Source organism: Elephantulus edwardii, unplaced genomic scaffold, assembly GCF_000299155.1.
Source record: "Elephantulus edwardii isolate Elephantulus edwardi_28Jun2011 unplaced genomic scaffold, EleEdw1.0 scaffold00041, whole genome shotgun sequence".
NCBI classification, from domain to species: domain Eukaryota; kingdom Metazoa; phylum Chordata; class Mammalia; order Macroscelidea; family Macroscelididae; genus Elephantulus; species Elephantulus edwardii.
This window is the reverse complement of record NW_006399791.1, coordinates 5,125,879-5,146,068: the sequence shown is the minus strand read 5'-3', so window position 1 is coordinate 5,146,068 and position 20,190 is coordinate 5,125,879. Positions and strand designations below refer to the sequence as shown.

General features: G+C 49.0%; 1 protein-coding gene across 3 annotated transcripts in view; it reads right to left on the bottom strand.

Annotated features, from left to right (window-relative positions):
- Positions 1-215: 215 nt before the first annotated feature.
- Positions 216-20,190, bottom strand: part of AP3B2 (adaptor-related protein complex 3, beta 2 subunit) — a 48,914-nt gene continuing 28,939 nt past the window's right edge. For 2 of the 3 annotated variants that reach the window (XM_006885135.1, XM_006885136.1), the window contains 22 exons: positions 17,518-17,678; positions 17,114-17,180; positions 16,824-17,006; positions 16,464-16,747; positions 16,082-16,136; positions 15,680-15,751; positions 14,466-14,528; positions 14,040-14,172; positions 13,655-13,764; positions 12,802-12,978; positions 10,650-10,836; positions 8,693-8,811; positions 8,092-8,200; positions 7,566-7,683; positions 6,966-7,149; positions 6,739-6,799; positions 6,132-6,238; positions 5,728-5,956; positions 5,031-5,115; positions 4,736-4,833; positions 472-610; positions 216-366 (listed from right to left, as the gene is read on the bottom strand). In XM_006885135.1, the coding sequence (XP_006885197.1) occupies positions 216-366; positions 472-610; positions 4,736-4,833; positions 5,031-5,115; positions 5,728-5,956; positions 6,132-6,238; positions 6,739-6,799; positions 6,966-7,149; positions 7,566-7,683; positions 8,092-8,200; positions 8,693-8,811; positions 10,650-10,836; positions 12,802-12,978; positions 13,655-13,764; positions 14,040-14,172; positions 14,466-14,528; positions 15,680-15,751; positions 16,082-16,136; positions 16,464-16,747; positions 16,824-17,006; positions 17,114-17,180; positions 17,518-17,678 (2,892 nt within the window). Of the gene's footprint in view, positions 367-471; positions 611-4,735; positions 4,834-5,030; positions 5,116-5,727; positions 5,957-6,131; positions 6,239-6,738; positions 6,800-6,965; positions 7,150-7,565; positions 7,684-8,091; positions 8,201-8,512; positions 8,570-8,692; positions 8,812-10,649; positions 10,837-12,801; positions 12,979-13,654; positions 13,765-14,039; positions 14,173-14,465; positions 14,529-15,679; positions 15,752-16,081; positions 16,137-16,463; positions 16,748-16,823; positions 17,007-17,113; positions 17,181-17,517; positions 17,679-20,190 lie in introns of all 3 variants that reach the window. The other variant, XM_006885134.1, reaches the window with a different exon arrangement.

Sequence of the window (20,190 nt, the reverse complement as noted above, 5' to 3'; positions counted from 1 at the left end):
TAGTTTTAGAAAGCTGTGAGGACTGAGGAAGTTGCTATCTCCTCTGCCCGGGCCATTAAAGAATCCATGGGGAAAGAATGGGGTGTAGACTGGTAAAGATCAGAGGAAGGGCCACCCTTGGACGCTACATAGCAAGAAGAGATTGATGGGGAGGAGAGAGAGAAGCTGGCAATCCAGATGTCATAAAAGAGGGGCAGCAGGGGCCAAAGAAGAGGTCATTGGGTCAGAGCCTGTATCACATCCTTCACCAGCATGGTACCAATCACCATCTTCTCACTGTTGACAGTCAGTTGTGCCACTCCAGCTGGCCGGGCGTCCAGGGTCAGCAAGACCAGGCTCCCGCTGGTCAGAGTCCTTCCTGCAAACCTGAGGTGAAGACAGAGGAATGGGCTCAGCCCTGGAGTATGGAGCCCCTCCTTCAAATCAATCCCTCCAAAGGTACATCTCTCCCCTCTACCAGTGGCCCAGCACCTGTACTCATCAGATGTCCCACAAGGGACACGGCCCAGGTTGGCGGTGGTGGTCACTTTCTGCACCACGATGTGGTCACTCCGGCAGGTGTTGGGGAGCATGAGCTTCTCTGTGATCTCATTCATGCCTGTTAGCTTTCCTGGGGGCATAGATCACAATAAGGGCTGAGGCTGTCCTCTCACGGTCCCCTGGGTATGCTCACACTGCTTCCATTCTCCTCGCACTGGCTGCTTCTCAGGTAGGACACTATCTCCTTTGCCTTGGACCTGGCGGCCCTCCCTCAGGAAGAATCTGTCGGCTTCTGTAAGCCACACCACCCCAATAGGACTCTGTCCATGCTGTTAATCAAAGACTGATTTTGGCTTTGCCATAGCCAGACATGTGAGAACTCAGAAGATCTCAGTTCTTAGAAGTTTCCCACACTTTGGATCCCACACTCTGTGGTCTTTCCTCAGTCTGACCTCTTCCCAGCTCCTAGATATTGAGACCCTTCAGAAAGAGATCATTGGTGGCTGCCAAATTCCGGGCCAAGCATACAAGCCAGAACCCACTGATTCCTTGCAGACCTCATACAACAAAGTCAGTTAGTAATACCACCTTAAGCCCCCAGACCCTCATGGCATATCCAGAATTTTCCACCTCCTCTCTTTTATAGATCTCCTCTCTAGATCGACATCATCTAGGCCAGAAGTCTGACCTCTTTGTTCACCCTCTTTCCCACGAGAAATCTTCTCTTTTGGCCTCTCTCTCCCTCTTCTTGCGGCTTCTCCCATTCTGTCCCTCTCTTGAGAACTGACACTCTGCTCCTGTATCTTCCATTTTGTCCATTCCGTTTTCCCCTCCTGCACTTTTAGTCTTCCTACTACTAAAAAAAAATCCACTCCATAAATGAGATCTTCCATCATGTCAGTCTCTGTCTTTCCTTGTTCATGCTCAAAATTCTCCAGAGAGCAATGCACTCCCTCAAACTCTTGCCTCCACAAACCCACAGAAGCAAGTGGCTTCTGTTGCTGCTTTGGCAATGGTCCCTGTATAATGGGCCTGAGGGGGTTAGGTCATTCTGGCCTGCAGATCACCCCAAGGTGCCTCCCCTCCTCACCTTGCCTCTTCTCTTTTATCTCCTCCTTCTCATTCTACACCTCCTTAAGGCCTCCCCTCCATTCTCTCCTGGGAATGCGGGATTTCCCCAAATTTCTGCTTTTAGCATTCTCACCTTCCCACCCTCCCCTTTCAGCGTGTTCTCACTCACACTCACAGCTTCAGTTCTCACCCCAACACCCATGACTCCAGCCTCCAAGTGTTACCTGGGCACAAACCCACCTTTCCAAGCACAAACACCACCTCCTCCTCAATTTCCCAACTGTGTTCCAAAATCAGCTTATCTCAAACTAATGCTAATTTCACCTTCGTTTTTGCGCAATCCTTTCTTCTGGCTCAAAGGCTCGCAAATTACAGGCCAAATCCAGCCACTGCTTATACTGTACTTTTTTTAAAACAACGACAACACATTTTTAAAGGGTTGAAAATTATTTCATGGCATCTGAGCATTATATGAAATTCAGATCTCAATGACCATAAATAAAGTTTTATTTGACCACCACCACACTCATTTATACATTTCCCTCTCACTGTTTTTGTGTTAAACAGTACAGTTCAAGAGGTGTGACAGGGACTATACAGACCTTAATGCCTGAACTATTGACTTTAAAGCTCATTAGAAAAAGTTTGCAGATTTATGGTCTAAGTGAAAGGCACCACCACTTTCTCTACTGTCTAGTCCAAAAATTCTAGTCAGCTTACATAGCCCTCTCCTCCCGAGTCCTATTTCCTTTGCAATGGCTCCAAATCTAGATCATTGTCGCTTTAACACATATCTATATCCACAGCCCAATTCAGTTAGGGTCTGAATCATGTTCCTTCCACCTCCTCCCCAAAGAAATGTGGAATTCCTGGCCCTTGTTTCTTTGATCCTATTTGAATTTTTCTCTGATGCTAAAGAAATCATATCGGTGTAGGTGAGTCCTAACCACTTCTCACAGTGAGAAAACCTAATCACTTCTCAGTTATCCTAGAGCAACACTAGAATGGAGAGACACACACACATGGGGAGAGAGATGTGGCCTGGGAGGATCATGTATAAACCAAGGAACACTAAGGAACCAAGGAAAGCAGGGGACCACTGACAAAGAAAGAGCTGACATGGCACAGCTGTGACACTGATCTGGACTCTCAGCATTCCAAACTATTTGAAAAGAACTTCCTGTTCTTTAAAACTATGCTCTGTAGTATTTCTGTTCCTGTAGTAGAAGGTAACCAACAGAGAGCAGGACTTCTTTCCAAAGTCCAGCACAAGTGAGCAGCAAGTTCAGAACTCAAAGCCAGGATGCATGAAGGCCTGTTTCTTCCATTTATGCTGGGCTGCCTCTCTTTCCTGCTCTGGCTCTCCTCGTCCCAGAGTCACTAGATTCCTCCTTCTGAAGCAAAGCTTTAGACCCGACCCTGATCCTCCCTCAAAAACCTCAGTAACTGGGCCTCCACAACAAAAAGACCGATCACATAATTACAAAATAGGCAAAAGACATGGAAAGACTTTTCACAGAGGAAGACATTCGGATGGCCTACAGACACATGAAGAAATGCTCAAAATCACTGGCAAAAAGAGAGGTGCAAATCAAAACCACAATGAGGTACCATCTCACTCCAGTAGCAGTGGCAAAGTTTAACAGGACAGCAAGTAATAAAAGTTGGAGAGGATGTGGAGAGGTGGGAACTCTCATTCACTCTTGGCATTGTAAAATGGTACAATCATTCTGGAAGGCAGTTTGGTGTTTCCTCAGAAAGCTGAGCATAGAAAGTCCACATGACCCAGCTATTCTACTGTTTCGAATATTAGAAAGAAAATTAGAACTGAGGCACAAACAGAGATTTGTCCATCACTGTTCATAGCAGTGTTATTCACTATTACAAGGATATGGAAACAGCCCCAAAAGTCCCACTACAGTCAAATAGGTGGAGAAATTGTGGGACATTCACATGATGGGATACTACACAGCACACAGGAGCAAGGGTATTGAAAATCACTAGCAACCTTGGAAGGGACTGGGGAGCATTATGCTAAGTGAACTCAGTCCCATAAGGACAAATACTGTACAAGACCATTATTGTAGAAATAGGAAAGAAAGATAACTAGCAAAACGTGTAAGAGGATCCAAGCAGGGGAGAGGATGAGCAGAGGATGGGCTGGGAAGATAATCACAGATCACACAATTTGATGGGTAGAGGGAGGGGTGGGTAAAGGAAATGAGAAAGATCAGTGTGAAAAACAGTATATACTAACTTTGTTAACTAACCAGTATAAATGAAAAATTTTATTAAAACAAGACAAACGTCCAGTGACTTCTTCACTGCCAAGAACAGGAAGTCTGCAGTCACTGTTCTTCTTTAGGCTTTAGCTGCTCCCTTCTCTAACAGAGGAACCGGCCCTGATAACCTCCGTCACCTCTCCCAGAGAATAGGACTGAACACCTTTAGCACGGCCTTCGGTGCTTCCAAAAACTAGACCAAACCCATTCTTCTCAGCCTGTCCTCACTACGACTCTGTGTGAGGAACCCAAACCAAACTGCTCCCTTCCTTTGCTGCAGCAGACTTTCACCAGCATCACCACAATTTTGCTTATATTGATCTGCAAGCTGGGATGCTGGCTTAGTTCTCCCTTCCTGGGTGAGTCTTAACTCTGCAAAGTCACATGGAAATGCCCCAGCCTCTGAAGTTTTTCTTGGGGCCATAAACCACCAGACCTCCTTCAGTCTGGAGGAGCGGAAGTAATTCAAGTGTGACTATATTGCTCTTGTTATGTTGTTGGTGTTAGGTGCCACTGAGTTAACTACCACTCACAGCGACCCTTTGAACAACAGATCTGAAGCCTGCTCTATCTTGCGCCATCTTCCTACTCTCTGACATGTTTGAATTCATAGTTACAGTCACTGTGTTGATCCACCTTGTTGGAGGTCTTCCTCTCTCTGACCTTCCACCTTTCCCAGCATGATGTCCTTTTCCAAGGACTGGTTCTTCCTGACAAGTCCAAAGTATATGAGGTGTAGTTTCACCAATCTTGCCTTAAAAAGCATCCTGGTTGCCTTTCTACCAAGATATACTTATTTGTTCTTTTGACAGTCCATGGGATATTCTGTGACTGTGTAGTGGCACTTAAGGAATTCTGGTGTGTGGTGCTGTGATCATCTCTGTCCACCCCAGAGTACTCACCCTGTTCCTTTTTGAACTCATTCTCACTCATGAACACAGGCGCCATCAGCTCCCCCACGGGGGGCTGAATGGAGACGTAAAACTGTCGGGTCTGGGTGCTGGGAAGGGCAGAAGAAATGGAGAGGAAGTGAGGCGAGCACTCCTCACCTCTCACTAGAGGCAGGAGGTGAGTGAAGAAAGGTTTGGGAGCTTCCAGATTTCCCATATCATGATGAATAACTTGTCAATAACTACTGTTAGGTCTAGCTCATTACAACCCTGCCTCCCACAGCCCATCCACGAGTTGCACACATACCACAGCTGGAAGTTGGCTGCTTGGGTTGAGTCACAGAAATTAATACCCATTACAGCAGTGGTGGATTCTCCAGGTGCCAGGGACTCTATAGTATGGGATGAAGGGAAGGGGGGCCTCACGTGAGACATCGCCATCTGAAAATTCCAGAGCCCAGTCTAATCCCATTTTCTCAATCACTCCTAGAGCTAACCATCCCTCTTTGAAATCCTGGCTTCCTGACCTCTGGAGATTATTCCTGGCTTTTTTTCCAAATATACGTTGTTTTTGTTGTTGCCATTAAATCAGAAGCAACTCATAGCTGACCCTCCAGAGATTTTCAGAAGGTGTAAATCATATAGGAGGAGACTGGCCATCTTTGTCCCAATGAGCAGTTGATGGAGCCTTTGTGTTGGGAGCACAATTCCTTACCACTAAACTAAGCCTCCAGAAATCCTTCCTTTATTCTTATTCTTGCCTCAGTCGAGTTGGTTCTGAAACAATCTGGCTTCTATCTCCCTAAGCACCTTCTGCCCTGATAGGGAAATGCTTATGTATTAGTTTATCTTGTCCACCAGGTCATGTTAGAAGATTATCTCGGTTCTCCCCTGACCCCACCCATTCTGGGCCCTGGCTTGGCACAGAGGGAACATCAGCACCCACAACAAGGCTGAGTCTACCCAAAAGTTCCCTTATCCACCCTGTCCAAGGCCCTCCTCACCAATTTCTGGAAACTCCTGGATGCTGATGCCAGCAGGCAGTTTGGGGGCACCCACATGCAGGCCCTTGATGGGATTTTCAGAGCTGTTGGAGAAGTGGATGTGCACAGACACCATGTGGGGGTCCCCAGGAAAGGGCTGGCGGCTGAAGGCATAGTCCACAGCTAGCCCCTCACCAGCTACACGGTGCAGCAACTCCTGCTTCCCAACACCTGACACTGGACTCAGGAGCTGGAGGGTGAGAGAAGAGGAGAAGTGAGCAAATAGGATGGGGACAGCCTCGTGCCTACTTTGGGCCATCCAGCAACTGGAACTCAGAGCGATCCCTTACATCACAAGCCACTCCCTACAAACCCAGTCCAAAGTCCTGCATAGTAATATGCTCCCACTTCCCCATCCCACTCACCGAGGGCACCAGGGAGGCATCTGTGAGCGTAAGGCCCTCCAGGTCCGTAACCAGACTGGTGGACACAATCGTAGGGGGAGACACCGGCTGGACACTGGGTGGTGTGACTGTGGGATGAGATGAGATGAGGAAGACTACAGTAAGGAATGAGTCTTTGGGAGGTATGAATGTTTAATGTACTCAGCAGCTAGCCCAGGGTCTACTTGGAAGTGCCTCAGAGGAAAGGTCTGGGGATCTATTCCTGAAAAATCAGTCATTGCAAACCTTATGAAGCAGAGTTCACTGCTGACACACATGAATCAGAGTCAACACAACAAGAACTAATACTCATTCTAATGAGGACCAGGCTTACTTGAAACCAGGGCACAATGCACAGACAGTTCAGCACCATGGACAGTGCAGCAGCCTGGCAGCTCCTGGAGGACACCCACCACCTTCCCCCACCTCAGACCCAGTAAGGTTGTCCTGCTGTCCTCTGAGGCCTTAAAAGGTGTTCTGTCTGCTCCTTCCAAGACCTGAGGAATCTAATCTAGTCCCCTCCTATGAACCTTCTTTAGTCACTTTCTTCAGGCCTCCTTCCCCCATCCAGACCACCACCTAGACTCACAGTCCTCAAGATCCAGTAGAGAGATCTCCTTGGCTGCAGGGGAACTTTTGCTGCTTGGAGGCTAAAAGAGCAATAGGAAGAGTTGTAGCAAGGGGGATGCTCTGGTCTTCCTGCTAGAAGACTAGGTGGTCTGTTGGTTGGGATGACAGTGCAAGCTGTCTGGCTCTGCCCACCGAGTAAGGAGGCTCCTGGCCCACAAGCCCAGGCCCTCAGCCCCAGATGCTCACTGGCTTTTTCCTCCAGGATGTAGATTCCACCCGTTCCTCCTCAGACTCCGATGTCACCTCAGATCCTGAGGAGCTGCTGCTGGAATCACTGCCCTCCTCTGAGGACGAGCCTTCCCTGTGTCCCTCTGGCACTTTCTTCCTCTTTTTCATCTTCTTCCTTTCACCCTCCTCCTCACTGTGCTCACTACAGAAGAGGAAACAAATTGGCTTCAAGCCCAGCCTAGACACTTCTCCATCACTCTAGCTCATCTGCCCCCAAGAGGAGGAGGGTCTGTCTCTCGAAAGTGGGGCAAAAGATGGGGCCAGCAGATCCCACACCGGCTATTCCCAGTGACAGGGCTAAGCAATCCAGTGCAGCTCTGTGCCAGGCCTGTTTCCTCCCCTACTCCAGTCCTCAGGAAAGGCAGGCTTAGTCTCAGAGCTTTCCTGACCTCAGCCAAGGAAGGCACCAGTGAGCTGACCAGTGTGCAAGGCCTCCACCAGCTCCCAACAAGGTTCTGGGCTTCTGGGAAACAGGTTCAGGCTGGGCACCAGCCCTTCCCTTCCACAGCGTTCCCTGAGCCCCAGCTGCCATCTTCCTGTCAGCAGCTCCCTTCTCACCTGTCACTGCTTCTCCCTTTCTCCTCATCCTCATCTTCGTTATCAGACTCACTGCTGGACTCCTCAGAGCTGCTTTCACCGCTGCTCTTACTGCCCGACTCGCTCTCGGACTCGGGATCTGTGCACAAACAGCGTCAGCACCCCACAGCCCTCAACGGCAGGTTTCCTCAGGTCCTGCGCATGGACTCTTGGCCCCCAGCTTCAGACTCGGTGCTGAAACCTCAAAGCTCACTGACCTTTCCCAGCCCCCACACGTCAGCTGAAAGCCAGCAAGACACAGAGAGACACAGGATAGGACCTGCACACACACGTCAGGCATGCTTTCCCCTCACATGTGCATGCACACACACACACGTACACATGTATATATGCACATGTGTATGTATACACGCAAATATTTAAGTTCCTAAGTGGGTGCGTGGCTCCTTGGATATAAACACCTAAGTGTACACACACTTCTCCGATACAGTCAGAGGTTCACATACAGCAGAAGCACGGGGCGCCCACGCTCGGCTCATCTCCTCACCACTGTCTGCTGACTCAGTGGGCCCTGATTCGCCTTCAGAGTCTGAGTAGAAGGGCTTCTCCTTCTCCTTCCTCTTCTCTCGATTTGAGCATTTGGTCCACTCGGGAACCTGGGGTGGGGAGCAGTGAAAGGGTCATTTTACCGAGGCTGGAGAAGGGGAGGAGGAAAAGCAGGCCCTTTTCTCCCTTCACTCATTTCTTATGGAAGCTCCCCACCACCACCCGGTCCTGTCCCCATAAGGGACAGGCAGTGGAGGACGGAAGGGGTCCTGTCCATGAAGGAGGTAGGATGATTACAGTGGGGGACCACCAAGCCAAGGAAGAGACATGGTAGACAGAAGAGCTTGGGGTGTAGCCCACAGGGGCAAGGACTGGGGAGCAAGCACTGCACACAGAGGGCACACGGCACATGAAGAGGGGACCTCAGTGTATTCGCCCAACAGGCCCACGTGGGTCTCAATAAGTGAGAGGTCTTCTTCCTGTGTTGGGGGAGGATGTCAGCGGGCCTGGGGAGGGCATCGGGAGGGCTTCAGCACACAGGGCTTCCCGAGCTGCACACCCCTACACAACTTGCACGTAATTCAGCCCCTACTCCTGCCGACCTCCACGTTGCGCACAGACGGGTCCGGGGCTTCCTCTGGCCAGTCTGGGAGCTCCTGGTAGCCTGTGGCCTTGGCATTGAGCAGATGAGACAGTGAACCCAGCTGGAAGTGATCCCGATCTGGGGATGAGGTTAAAGGTCAGGCTTGTGGTACCTTAGGAGCTGTTTCCTAGGTGGGGCTGGAGGTGATTCTAGTAGATACTACCTAGCAAAGGTAAAGGGATGGATGTGTCCCCCAGGGGCTCTTGCACAATTAGACCTACACGCTATAGGAAAAAGTTGCCAGGCCCAACCACAGCAGGAACAAGTGGGACTGGAGAGGACAGTAAAAGGGACACTGTGCCCAGAGTGTCCATGGTGAGGAAGGAGAGTCTGAATATAATCTCTTCCTGGGCTATGGGGACTATGCTGGTCGGCCTGGGTTCAGGAGAAAGAGGCATGTCTGGGAAAAGGAGCAGTCAGAGTCACAGATCAGACCTGTGCTACATACAAGACAAGGATTCAGGGACCCACAAGTGTGATGGTATTGGGGGAGGCAGAAAGGGGTTGTTTACCTTCTTCCTAGGAGATTTTTAAGTCATCCCTATTCCTTAAAGACCTCTCTACTCTATGAGATCAAGGGGCAGCATTTGCTCCAGGATAAACCTTAGAAGGCAGGACAGGAAAGGACAAGTGGAAATGGAAAACACAAGGTGGAACCGGGACAAGTTCTATTACATAGTAGGGATTATAATCAATTCCATCCATCAAAATGTGTATGAATTATTTAAGAGAAAACTAATTTGCTCTGTAAACTTTCACCCAAATCATAGTAAAAAGGTCGGTTTTTAAAATATCTCCTTATTCCTAATAATGAGAACAGTTATGCAACTTGAAAAAATGTAATCAACTGTCAGTTATACAGGAAACAATTTTAGAATTGCTGTAAATTTTGCACACAATACTTAATCCTCTCTATTCTTGAGGTCCAGGGAAGAGGAAAAAAAACATGATACCCAGAGGAACTGAGCTGTGTGAAGGAGGTTCTTCTCCTGGGCTTCAGTTCTTGGAAGCCAGACTGCAAGCTGAGCAACCTCCGCTCAGAGGCCCTAGGAGGCCCCGCCACTCGGGAGGAGGCCATGAGGGCCACACTGGAGTGCAGGGGCTGGACTGAGCACTGGGCTAGGACGTGGACTGATGTCCACATGCTCAGCCCAGGAACTTCTAGAAACTGTGTTCTCAGGACTTTCGCAAATACATGCCTCTCCTCATCTCTGTATATTTTATTTTTTCCCTTCCTGGGTCCTTGATATTTAAATTTGCGACAGGCACATTCAGGCCTAGTATCTGAGTGAAGTCCTTGAATGGCTATCACACTCATTGCTAAGATGAGATTTGAGGCTTGAGTCCATCCAGAGGCACGTGGGACAAAAGGCCTGGCGATGCACTTCTGAAAAATTGACCATTAAAATAAACCTTCTGGACTCACATGGGGTCACTGTGTGTCAGCATAGGCTTGCTGGCAGTACAGACTGGTTAGTGCCTGATCAGCAAGGGGATATAACTGGGGAATGGAGAGAACTCCTGAGATGATGTTAGTTGTGTTTGTGGTGGATTAAAGAATAAGCCCTGGCTATCACAGCAGGGGCTACAGAGATGGCAAGATGGTAAGACTGGCATTTCTCAGAGTCCAGTGGTTGGCCTAGGGAACTCTGATGGCCTAGGGAACTCTGATGGCCTAGGGAATAAGGAGGTTAGCTGTCAATCCAAAAACAGGCGGTTCAAATCCACTAGCTGTTCTGCAGGGGAAAGAGAAGCAATCTCCTCCCATGAGATTTACTGCCTCTGAAAACCTGCTGGAGAGTCAGCTGTGAGTTGGTCCTGACTTGACAGCTATGAGTGAGTGAGTGGTGCCTGGTTAAGGTTGAGTCTATGGCTGCAGCTCTTGCAGGGAGGGTACTCTGGATTTCAACTCTCACCTTTAAAGGAAGACTCCAAGACTGGGGCTGGTTTGGGTGCTAAGAAGAGCTTCTTGGCATGGCGGCTGAGGGCCCCTCCTTGCTCTGAAGGGACAATGAGCTGCCGTGTAAAGCGGGCTCGGTCTCGGATGTCATAGTTCTGGTCATACTTGGCCAGACTCAGCACGTACTGGGTCAGCAGCTTGGTCTGGGAATGGGGGGCAAGAAAAGGTGAGTCAACATGAGTAAGGGGGCAATGTGAGTGCTCGGCCCCAGATCCTTCAAGCCAATGTCCCCACATGGTGCTTCTGCCCTCTCTCCTCCAAGCGGCTGCCTCCACCTGACTCTCTCCTCACCCGACCACAGGTCCTGACTCACTGCAAGTCCTCTTGTCTCACCGGGCCTCTATGTTAATAACTGTCTTGGGCCCATAAAAGGCTGCTGCTCTCTTGACCCTGGACTCAGGTCTGTGGTTCCCTCTGGCCCAAGTCCTGTTTCTACCCTACTGAGTCCAAGCTAGATAGTCTCTCGACCCTGGGTCATCAGGGTGAGGGAAGACAGTCTGGAACATTCTGCTAGACCTCACAGTTTGTAGGCCTTGTTACCCAGGTATAATCTAAGAGAGAATAAAAAGAAAGGGAATAAGCAGGGGCCCCTCAGCAGAGACTGCCTTCCTACTCCACTCACCACAGGAGAGATTCTGAGCAGCTCAGAGGTTTCAGAGCTTAGGGTTCTAATGAGATCAGGGGAAATTGCAGCTGCCCAGGGTTTGCTGAGGTCATGAGGATTCGTAGTCCTGGCCCATGGCAGTCATACCTCTAGACCCCAAATCTCTATTTCTACGTGTAGCCTCGCCTTGCCTGACTTGCCAGGCCTAAAAATAAATGACAGTGGCAGCAGCCACCATTTCCTGAGAGCCTTCAAGCACTGAGCCCTATGTTTGGGTGCTTTACACTATCTCATTTAATTTCTCAGTCTTTCCAAGAGATAGGTATTCCCAAACCAAACCCACTCCCATCAGGTTGATTCCAATTCACAGCGACCTCAAGGGATAGAGGAGAACTGCTCCACAGGGCTTCTACAGAAGCAGTTTCACATTTTTCTCCTGCAGAGCAGCTGGTGGGTTTGAAGAGCCAGGCCCTCTAACAACTATACCACCAGGTCCTTTGAGATCGCTGTGATTACCTTCAACCTACAGAAGAGTCTCTGAGTGACCTGGCCAGGCTAAGGAGCATGCAGTGCTATCCCTTGGACTCTCTCCAGAGCGGTACCCTGGCCCTATCCCTTCACCGAGGGTGAAGCGGACAACACACTGACAGACATGCCATATTCTCCAGGCCCAGCTCTGCTGCAGACCCTGGCTCCCTTCTCAGCTGCTTTGCTTCAGCGTTGGCAAACTTTTTTGTAAAGAGCCACTGAGTAAATATTCTAAGCCTTGTGGGCCACATACACCATCTCAGCTTTTCAGCTCTGCTTTTGTATTACAGAAGCGGTGCATAAATCAATTAGCACAGCTGTGTTCCAAATAAAATTTTCTTTGCACAAGAGGCAGCAGGTCAGATTTGATCCACAGGCTGTAGTTTGCCTCCTGCTGCCTTGCTTAACTGAGTGAGACAGTGATGCAAGCACTGTCGGGGTGCCTGGTGTCCTCACCACACTGCAGAGCTCTGCACATTACATCTTGTTCTCAGGAGAATCTCCTGGATGCAACTCAAGGGAGGTGGACACCCAAGGAGTTTTTAACATGCTGTGATTCTTGTTTTGTCCCACTCTTAGTTATGACACCTTGCATAACTTAGACTTGAGAATGACAATAGATTCCAGCACCACCCACACCTGAGCAGAGATTGTCCCCTTGTCACTGGCACAGATTGGCCAATCATCACCAACTTTAGGGGGAAAACATGGACCATATCTCTCTGGATTCATGTTCTTCCATCAACACCTCTCCCAAAGGATGCAGAAGGACACACTTCCACTGGCCAACGAGACCCACAGCTCCCCAGGAGAACCTCTTCAATCATGGTCACCAGCCCTTTCAGCCACTTGCTCCTGATTATCCTCTTCAGGAAATTCTGCTCAAGTTCAGGCCCACCTGGGGGGTGCACGCAGAATACTGCTGAGCAGTTTCTGGGCGCCAGAGTTCTTTTGGATGACGTCTCTCAACCTTTACCTGCTTAGAATTGGTCAGATAGAGCTTGGCCGCCAAGTTTATGACCTGCAGCTTGACGATATCCTCCTCCGCTGTGAAGGACTTGGCCATTTTTCTCAGCACATCAGGTGCAATTCTGGGCACATGCTCACAGTACTCGCCGATGAGCCACAGGATGCTGGCCCGGGCCATGGGCACCTGGGGGCGTGGGCAGTGAGAGGAGAGAAGACTAGGGGAGATGTGGGAATGAGAGGAGGAAGAGGGACCACTCGGGAGTGAGCTCTCTGTGGAGGTAGCTAGTGCTGGCTTACTGTTTTGTGGAGTCTGTAAGGATGTGAGAAAGGGGGATGGAAGAGAAATAAAAGGTGGGCTCATCTTGGGCAGCAGGAAATTCCCTCCCCTTTTCTATATGGTTTTATTAGTGTCAGCTGAATCTTCAAGCCCCAAAATTGGCCATGGTTTAAATGAATGATTTTCTGGACTCCTTGCACCTTAATGCTTTGCTGTCATGTTATTCTTCCTGAATCAGCAGGAATGGCTCATTTGAATGTTTTAGTTCAAGCAGAGCAGCAGAAAAGCACAGGACTTGTCACTCATCCACTCTTGGCCAAAACGTCAAGAGAGAAAAACCAAGAGTGGGGATAAAGGCCATAGAGCTTAGCAAGGGATCCCACAAAGGGAAAGTGAAGCCCAGGCCACAAGGTCCAGGTCTCACCTCCCCATCTTTCCCTTTATCCACCTGAAGACAGCTGAGGATCAAAGTGGAAGGTCTGGAGGTGGCCTGTTACAGGGCTAGAGTATTTAATAATACGATGTTACAGGTGATGGGTAGGATGGTGTTAGGGAAGGAGGAAAACACAGGTCACTCCCTCACCTGGATGTTGTCTGTGAGCTTTGCCAAGTGTTTGATGATCTCTCCATGCTGTGCTGGCTGCATCTGCAGCAGCTTCTTGATGACGACCACTGACTCGGCAACCACAAGCTCTGTGGACCAGGAATGAGGGAGTGGACACGGGCACCAAGGGGCCATACCAGGTGCAGAGGCACGCCTATGATGCCCTCAGAGCCTCCACCTCAGTGCCCCACACTTTTCTAGTGACCTGCCCTCTGTGGGGGAGGAAACTTGGACTGTAATCGAGGCAGACAGACAGATGGGCATAGGTTGTGCTTAGGGGAATGGATGGACACCACTAGTCATCAGACATGCAAACAGAAGACCCACTGATCACCCAGGCTGGACGCTGAAGACAAAGACTGACCATCCCGGTTGGACAGCAGCTGTACCAGCCCATTGAGACAGGTGTCGCGCACTCGGCCTATGTTTGTTGCACAACGTCCAATGGCCTGGATTGTGGCCGCCACAAAGTCTTTGTCCATGCTTCGGATGTAGGTCTGTGCGGTATCATGACAAAGAATGACTCCACAAACTACTACTTTCTCAAGGACCCTCCGTTTCAGACACTAAATCCTGCCTGAGAAGTAGAAACGACCTCCTCCCATTCCCAGGAGCCCCAAGCGATTGCCCAGCCCAAAGCGAGTAGAAGGACTTGGGGCCCAAAGAGAACAGATGTCCAGCTTTGGACTCTGCACAGCAAGTTTGCTCATCAGAGCCATTCTCACTAGAATGGGGATCTGATTGGTACTTCTCCCGGGCCTCTCTGGCTGGGAGCTGCCCTGGTCTGTACCTGGAACTCCCTCAGGACAGTAGGGATGTTGGTCTCATTCGCCAGATTGGTCAGCACTTCCAGCTGAGGGGAGGGGTGAAGAAGAGAAAATGGTCACAGTGTCAGCAGGTCTTCTGTTCCTTCATAACCCTTCATCCCAAAACATACTTTACAGACCAGAAAATAATCCTTAAGACAGTCCTGCATCATCTATGGACGGAACTTACGTCACAAAATTGTCCAGAATGTAGGAGGGCCAGCTTACCTCGAAAATATATGTCCTGATAGGTAGTTGTTTACTTATTGACGGAGTTACTTCCCCTCCCCAATAAAAGCTTAATGCTTCATGGTCTGAACACTGTCCACCCTTCCAGCTTTATCTATCACCACTGTCCTCCCTGCCCTCCACAGCTCCTGGCACACGGGCCTGTAGTCAGATCTCTCTTGCCCTGGGCCTTTGTATATACTGCCCCTTATCTCTGTATTTACCTAGATAATTCATGCTCCTTTCTCATACCTCATCTTCAGTATTCTTCAGGGAAAACTTCCCTGTTACTCTACCCCCACAGTACACCAGATCTCCCTATTTCATGCTGCCACTGTATTTCTTTTCTACCATATTACACAAGTGGAATTTTACATCTGTTTTGGCATTAGCGATTCTTCCTCCAACTAGCCCACAAGCTCCACTGGTGCAGATTCCTGGTTACTTTTGCTTTTGTGTCTTCTGCCCTCAGATCTAGCAAGTGAGGATGCACAAGAGATACTCAGAAAGGGTTAGGAGGGAACACTGATACCAAGTGAAGGCCACTTAGGAGAGCAGGGGCAGAGCAGGACTGAGGTGGAGAGATGAGCTCTTGCCACTTTTCCTGGGGGTATAAGTTTGCACAAAAGCCTGAGGGGTAGGACAATGTGGGCAACAGAAGATGTTAATAAGAAAAGTACAAGCTTTGGAGTTAGCAGAGTTGCAGTTACCTCACCCCAAGTTTACATTTTTTTCATAAGGTATGCTTCATGGAGCTATGAAAATTAAGTGACTTCATACACGAAGAGTGGTAGGTGTACAACAGGTACCAGGGGCAAGGGGCAGTTCCCTTTCCCTATCTCCCCAATTCTCATAGCTGGGCTCACTGAACACTGGCTGAGACATGGACACAGGGTTAGCCACTGGAAACGAGCAAAGTGAACATGAAGGCGAGAAAAGAACACATCATGAACATCTGCCCATCACTCACCTTCAGGATCTTGATCTGGGTGGGGTCCGTGGACCTAATGTAGAAGCTCTTCAGGTAGGGCTCAAACATACCCTGGTGCAAAAGAAGCAGACCCCTGCGCTCAGTGGGAGTGTAAGACCTGCTTCTGTCCCAGAATCACCCATCTTTCCTGCCTCATCATTGACCTCCACTCCTCAACTCTTCCCTTTCTGGTATGACTATGTATCTCTCTTCTTCCAGCTTTCAGGACCCAAACCTGCTCCTCCCCTCTTTAGTGTCTCCACTTCCTCCAGCTCTGGATTGGTCTGGCAGAGCCTGAGCATCCCCCCATGTATGCTTTTCTCAGGTCTCAGTCCCAGTAGTGGCCAGAAGGCCCCAGCCGCTGCTCCTTGTAGTTAATACTGCCATTAGTCATGTGCTTACCCGGCGCTTGATGGACATGGTAGCCACATTCTGGAGCACCACGTATTGCACCTCACTGTGGAAAAAGGAGTCAGAGGTCCCTGGGACAAAGGGCAAGAGTGGGGAGAAGAGGTCCCTGGGGCAAAAGATAGTAGGTGGGGAGAGAGGTAGGCTGCACAGCACTTAAGAGGAGGAATAGGAGGTGGGACTGGAGTCAGTGCGGGAGAAAGTGAGCTCAGCGCAGAGTGGTGCATTTTTAGGGACTTATTCCCTCTTAGATCACTTTGGAAAGCCTGGAATAGGGGGGTAGCTGGGGGCGGAGCCTGCCACGGACCGGCATGGAGGGTGTGCCCGAAGCGAGCCCCGCCCCGGGGCAGAGTCAGGGGGTGTGGGCGTTGCGCACCTGTGGCTGCGCAGCAGGCGGACGAGCGCCTTGGCGATGACGCCCACCTCCGCCTTGGGCGCCAGATGGAAGTAGAGCTGCGCCACGGCCATGACCACGGCGGCGCTGCGGCTCTGCAGCAGAGGCTTGGTGTTGCGCAGCAGCAGCCGGTGGTCCGGGTCCATGACGTAGGGCTTTCGGGCGGGCAGCGCCGTGGCGGCAGCCTCTTCCTGCCCTGGGGCCTTAGCCTCGTCCTCCTCTGAGCCATAGAAGGCTTTCTCAGGGTTCTCCTCTAGCAAGGATTCCTGAAAGGAGGGACAGGCCGCCCGTGGGCGTCCCTCCCCGGCGACCTTCCCATCCTCCCCACCTGCGGGCACTCACGTTCTGCGTGGGGCTTAGGAACTGCGTGCGCGCATAGCGGGTGAGCATGCTGATGATGACCACCTGGCCCCACTCCTCCACGTCGATGAGCAGGTTACAGAGTTTCCGGTAGTTCTTGTGAATAAGGTCAATGCGCTCCGGACACACCTCCTCGAAGGCCATCACCACGCTGCCCGCCACCAACTAGAGGACCCGTAGGCACAAGAAAGTGCACGGGGAATGCAGATGGGTCCCCCTACCTTTCTCCCGCACCCACCTTTCTTCTATCCCCGTTTGTCTAAAATACACACCGTAGTTTTGTCAGCCAGAAGTTTCTCAATGACTTCTATCAGCTGGTCCTTCTGGTCTGAGTCCAAACTGAGGGAGAAATTGTTGAGGATTTGTAGCCACCAACCTCCCACCCCTTTACCTATTATTATACCTGCCTTTCCAATAACTGCTTATGCTATGCTCTCCGGCTCCACTTCAATTATTAGTCAAAAAGTGAGGAGACCCCTCCCCTTCACCATTTCGGTCAATTCTCCAACCAGCTCTTAATAACCTGAAGTTGTTGGGTTTTTTTGGTGTGTGCGTGTGGTGTTTTTTTTAAAGGTGGGGTGAGGAGGGCTTCCTGTGAGACTTAAAGTGAAGCCAGGAGAAGGCTGGGGACTTGGGAACCAGTCTCCAGGAGTGATGCACAGAGGCCGGGCCATACCTGTAGAGTTTAGGGATTGCATGGGCAGCTGTTTTCCGCACATAGGGTGACATGTCTGAGGCAGCTTCCTTGATGGCCAGCATCATGATGGGCACTATGATGGGCACACGGATGCTAGAGAGGACGCGGAGAGCACTGGCCCGAATCAGTTGATTGGGGTCCTAAGAACAGAGGAGGCAAAACAATGAGAAGGCACCAGATACACCCTCTGCTAGTCACTGTCCCCAGCTACCTCCAGCTTGCTTCCCAGCTTCCTGACCTCAGCATGAAAGGGACGTGTGCCAGTGCCTAGTACCTAGAAGCACTGCCTGTGGGCACTGATCTTGGCCCTGAGCTGCAGATATTGGACACCTGAATAGGTGCGGGAATGGACAGCTTCACCTTTAGAAAGACAGCTTCAGAACACCTAATGTTTCTGAATGAGCCAACTTGTTTAGGAGTAGATGGCCTTTGTGTTAATCATGCCAAAGGTGACTGACTACCAGCAAATATAAGCTGGTATCCCAAATAATTCATTCTTACGTTAGTCTCTTCCATTTGCCTCTCAAAAGCTGCTTGTATTCTTTTTGTGCTTAAAATGTGTACACCTCTTTGCTCCTATTAGCAGCCTACACACACCTGATAAGCACATTAGACAGACTACTGAAATCATGGGGCTTAGAGCTATCCTGCCATTATCATAATCAGCAGCAGCTGTTCGTTACAATTAGCACATTATGGACAACAGAAGAAGTGCTGTAACACTAAAGAAGGATATCTGCTACCCTTATTTTCTAAAATGGAGAAAGAAGAATTCACAAAAGTACAGGTGAAATTGGCTGTAATATCGTGTAGAATTCTAGAGCTGGTTTTTAAAAAGATTGTTTAAAAGCACATATTTAAAAAGCAGAGAAGCTTTTTAGTATTTTCATTAGTAATTTCTTAGAAATAAATCACATTTAGCCAACTGTTAATGCTTGCTTAAAAAAATGTATTTGGGAATGACTATAGAGGTATACAGGAGCTCTGGTGGCCTAGTGACAAGAAGCTGCACTGCAATCCTAAAAGTTCAAAGCCACTAGCTGCTCCACTGGAGAAGGATGGGCAGTCTCCTCCTGCTGCCTCTGAAAACCCGCTGGAAGGTCAGCTATGGGTCGGTTCTGACTCAGTGGTACACAGCAACAACAAAGAGGCATAGAAAATCACAAATCTTCTCCCTTTCCCCAGGATAAATTGACTAGTATTATCCACATGTTTGGATCTCAGCAAGCCTTTTCTCAGACTCTCCATAATAGCTTCTATATTGCCATTTCCCCCCTGCACTGCCATTTTTTATGCTGTCCTTTTGTTTCACCGAATAGGCAAGCATTTTCAGAGCAGAATTCTTTTCTATTTTATCTCTGTAACACTCAGAGCCCTTTTCACATGAAAGGTGTTAATTTTTTCCCCCCTAGGAGTTGATTCAAACTCCTGCTTGACAATGTGGGAAGATGCCAGCTAACTTGTACAGTTAAGTAAATCCACAACTTGATAAAGCTTAAGGGAGGTTTATTAAGTGCTGCCCTGGTCTGGCCAACTTATCAACATCATAGAGGAAGACACAAAATTGGAAAAACAAAAATAAGACTCAGAATCATCCTACGTTTAACCAATAAAATGAAATACATTAAGGTTTCCCAGGTAGTTGAAAGGGTCAATTGCACAAGCATAAAATATTGAGAATCCTCCCACCAACTGGGAAGTTTGTCTAAACTGAGTCAAGTCAATCGTGTAGGTGACCTGGTAAGCAAAGAAGTAGGGCCTCAGCTAATACAAGGCAGGAGGGACAGTGGATGGGAATGGCTGGTTCCATTGTGTGGGAAACTGATGGTCAAAAATGTAACAGGGAAACTGAGTGAAAGGAAAACAAAGATCATATGATTCCATTTACAAAACATGATATATTGTTTGTTGTTGTTGTTGTTAAATTCCATTGAGTTGTAGGCAACTCATAGCAACCCTATGAACGAAAGTCCTCAGCACTTGTGTGACTTTCATCCTTTCTCCAGGTTCATAGGGTTTCCGGAGGCAAGCTATCACAGAAGTGGATGCCACTCCTCCTTCCAAGCTTGTTTTAATTGGGGAGCTCCACCAAACACTGTCCACCATGGTAACCATTATCGCATTTGACACATCAGTGTCAGTGTTCAGCTTCACAGCAACCACGAATTACCGCTGTACAGCAACTGGACACCATATTTTACCATTCTGGCATGTCCAAATGCTAGAGAATCCAAATGCCAGAGACACTCAATTCACCTGGCAAGTCCACTCTGCTGACACCAACTTGGAGCAAAAAGAAAGCCCCAAGTGCCCCAAGCATTCCATACTTGCCTCTCATACTCACAGGAGTATGTGAAAAATAAATGCATAAATATGATAAATATGAGGTTTTGGTTATTTATTGTTTTATGTCTTATACGGAGTATATAGGTGGTCAATACATTATTCTTTATGACATTTTTATGCTAAATTACAGCTAATATAATTTTTTTAAAAAAATTATAGCACGGTAGGTTTCCATGCTTTATACAGGAGGATACTGCCCATCTTTATACTGCAAAGCAGTTGGTGGAGTCAAACCATGTTCCTTTAGGTTGTCAGTGAAGCTCCTTGCAACTAGGCCATCAGAACACTCTCGGTTTCCATGCATTA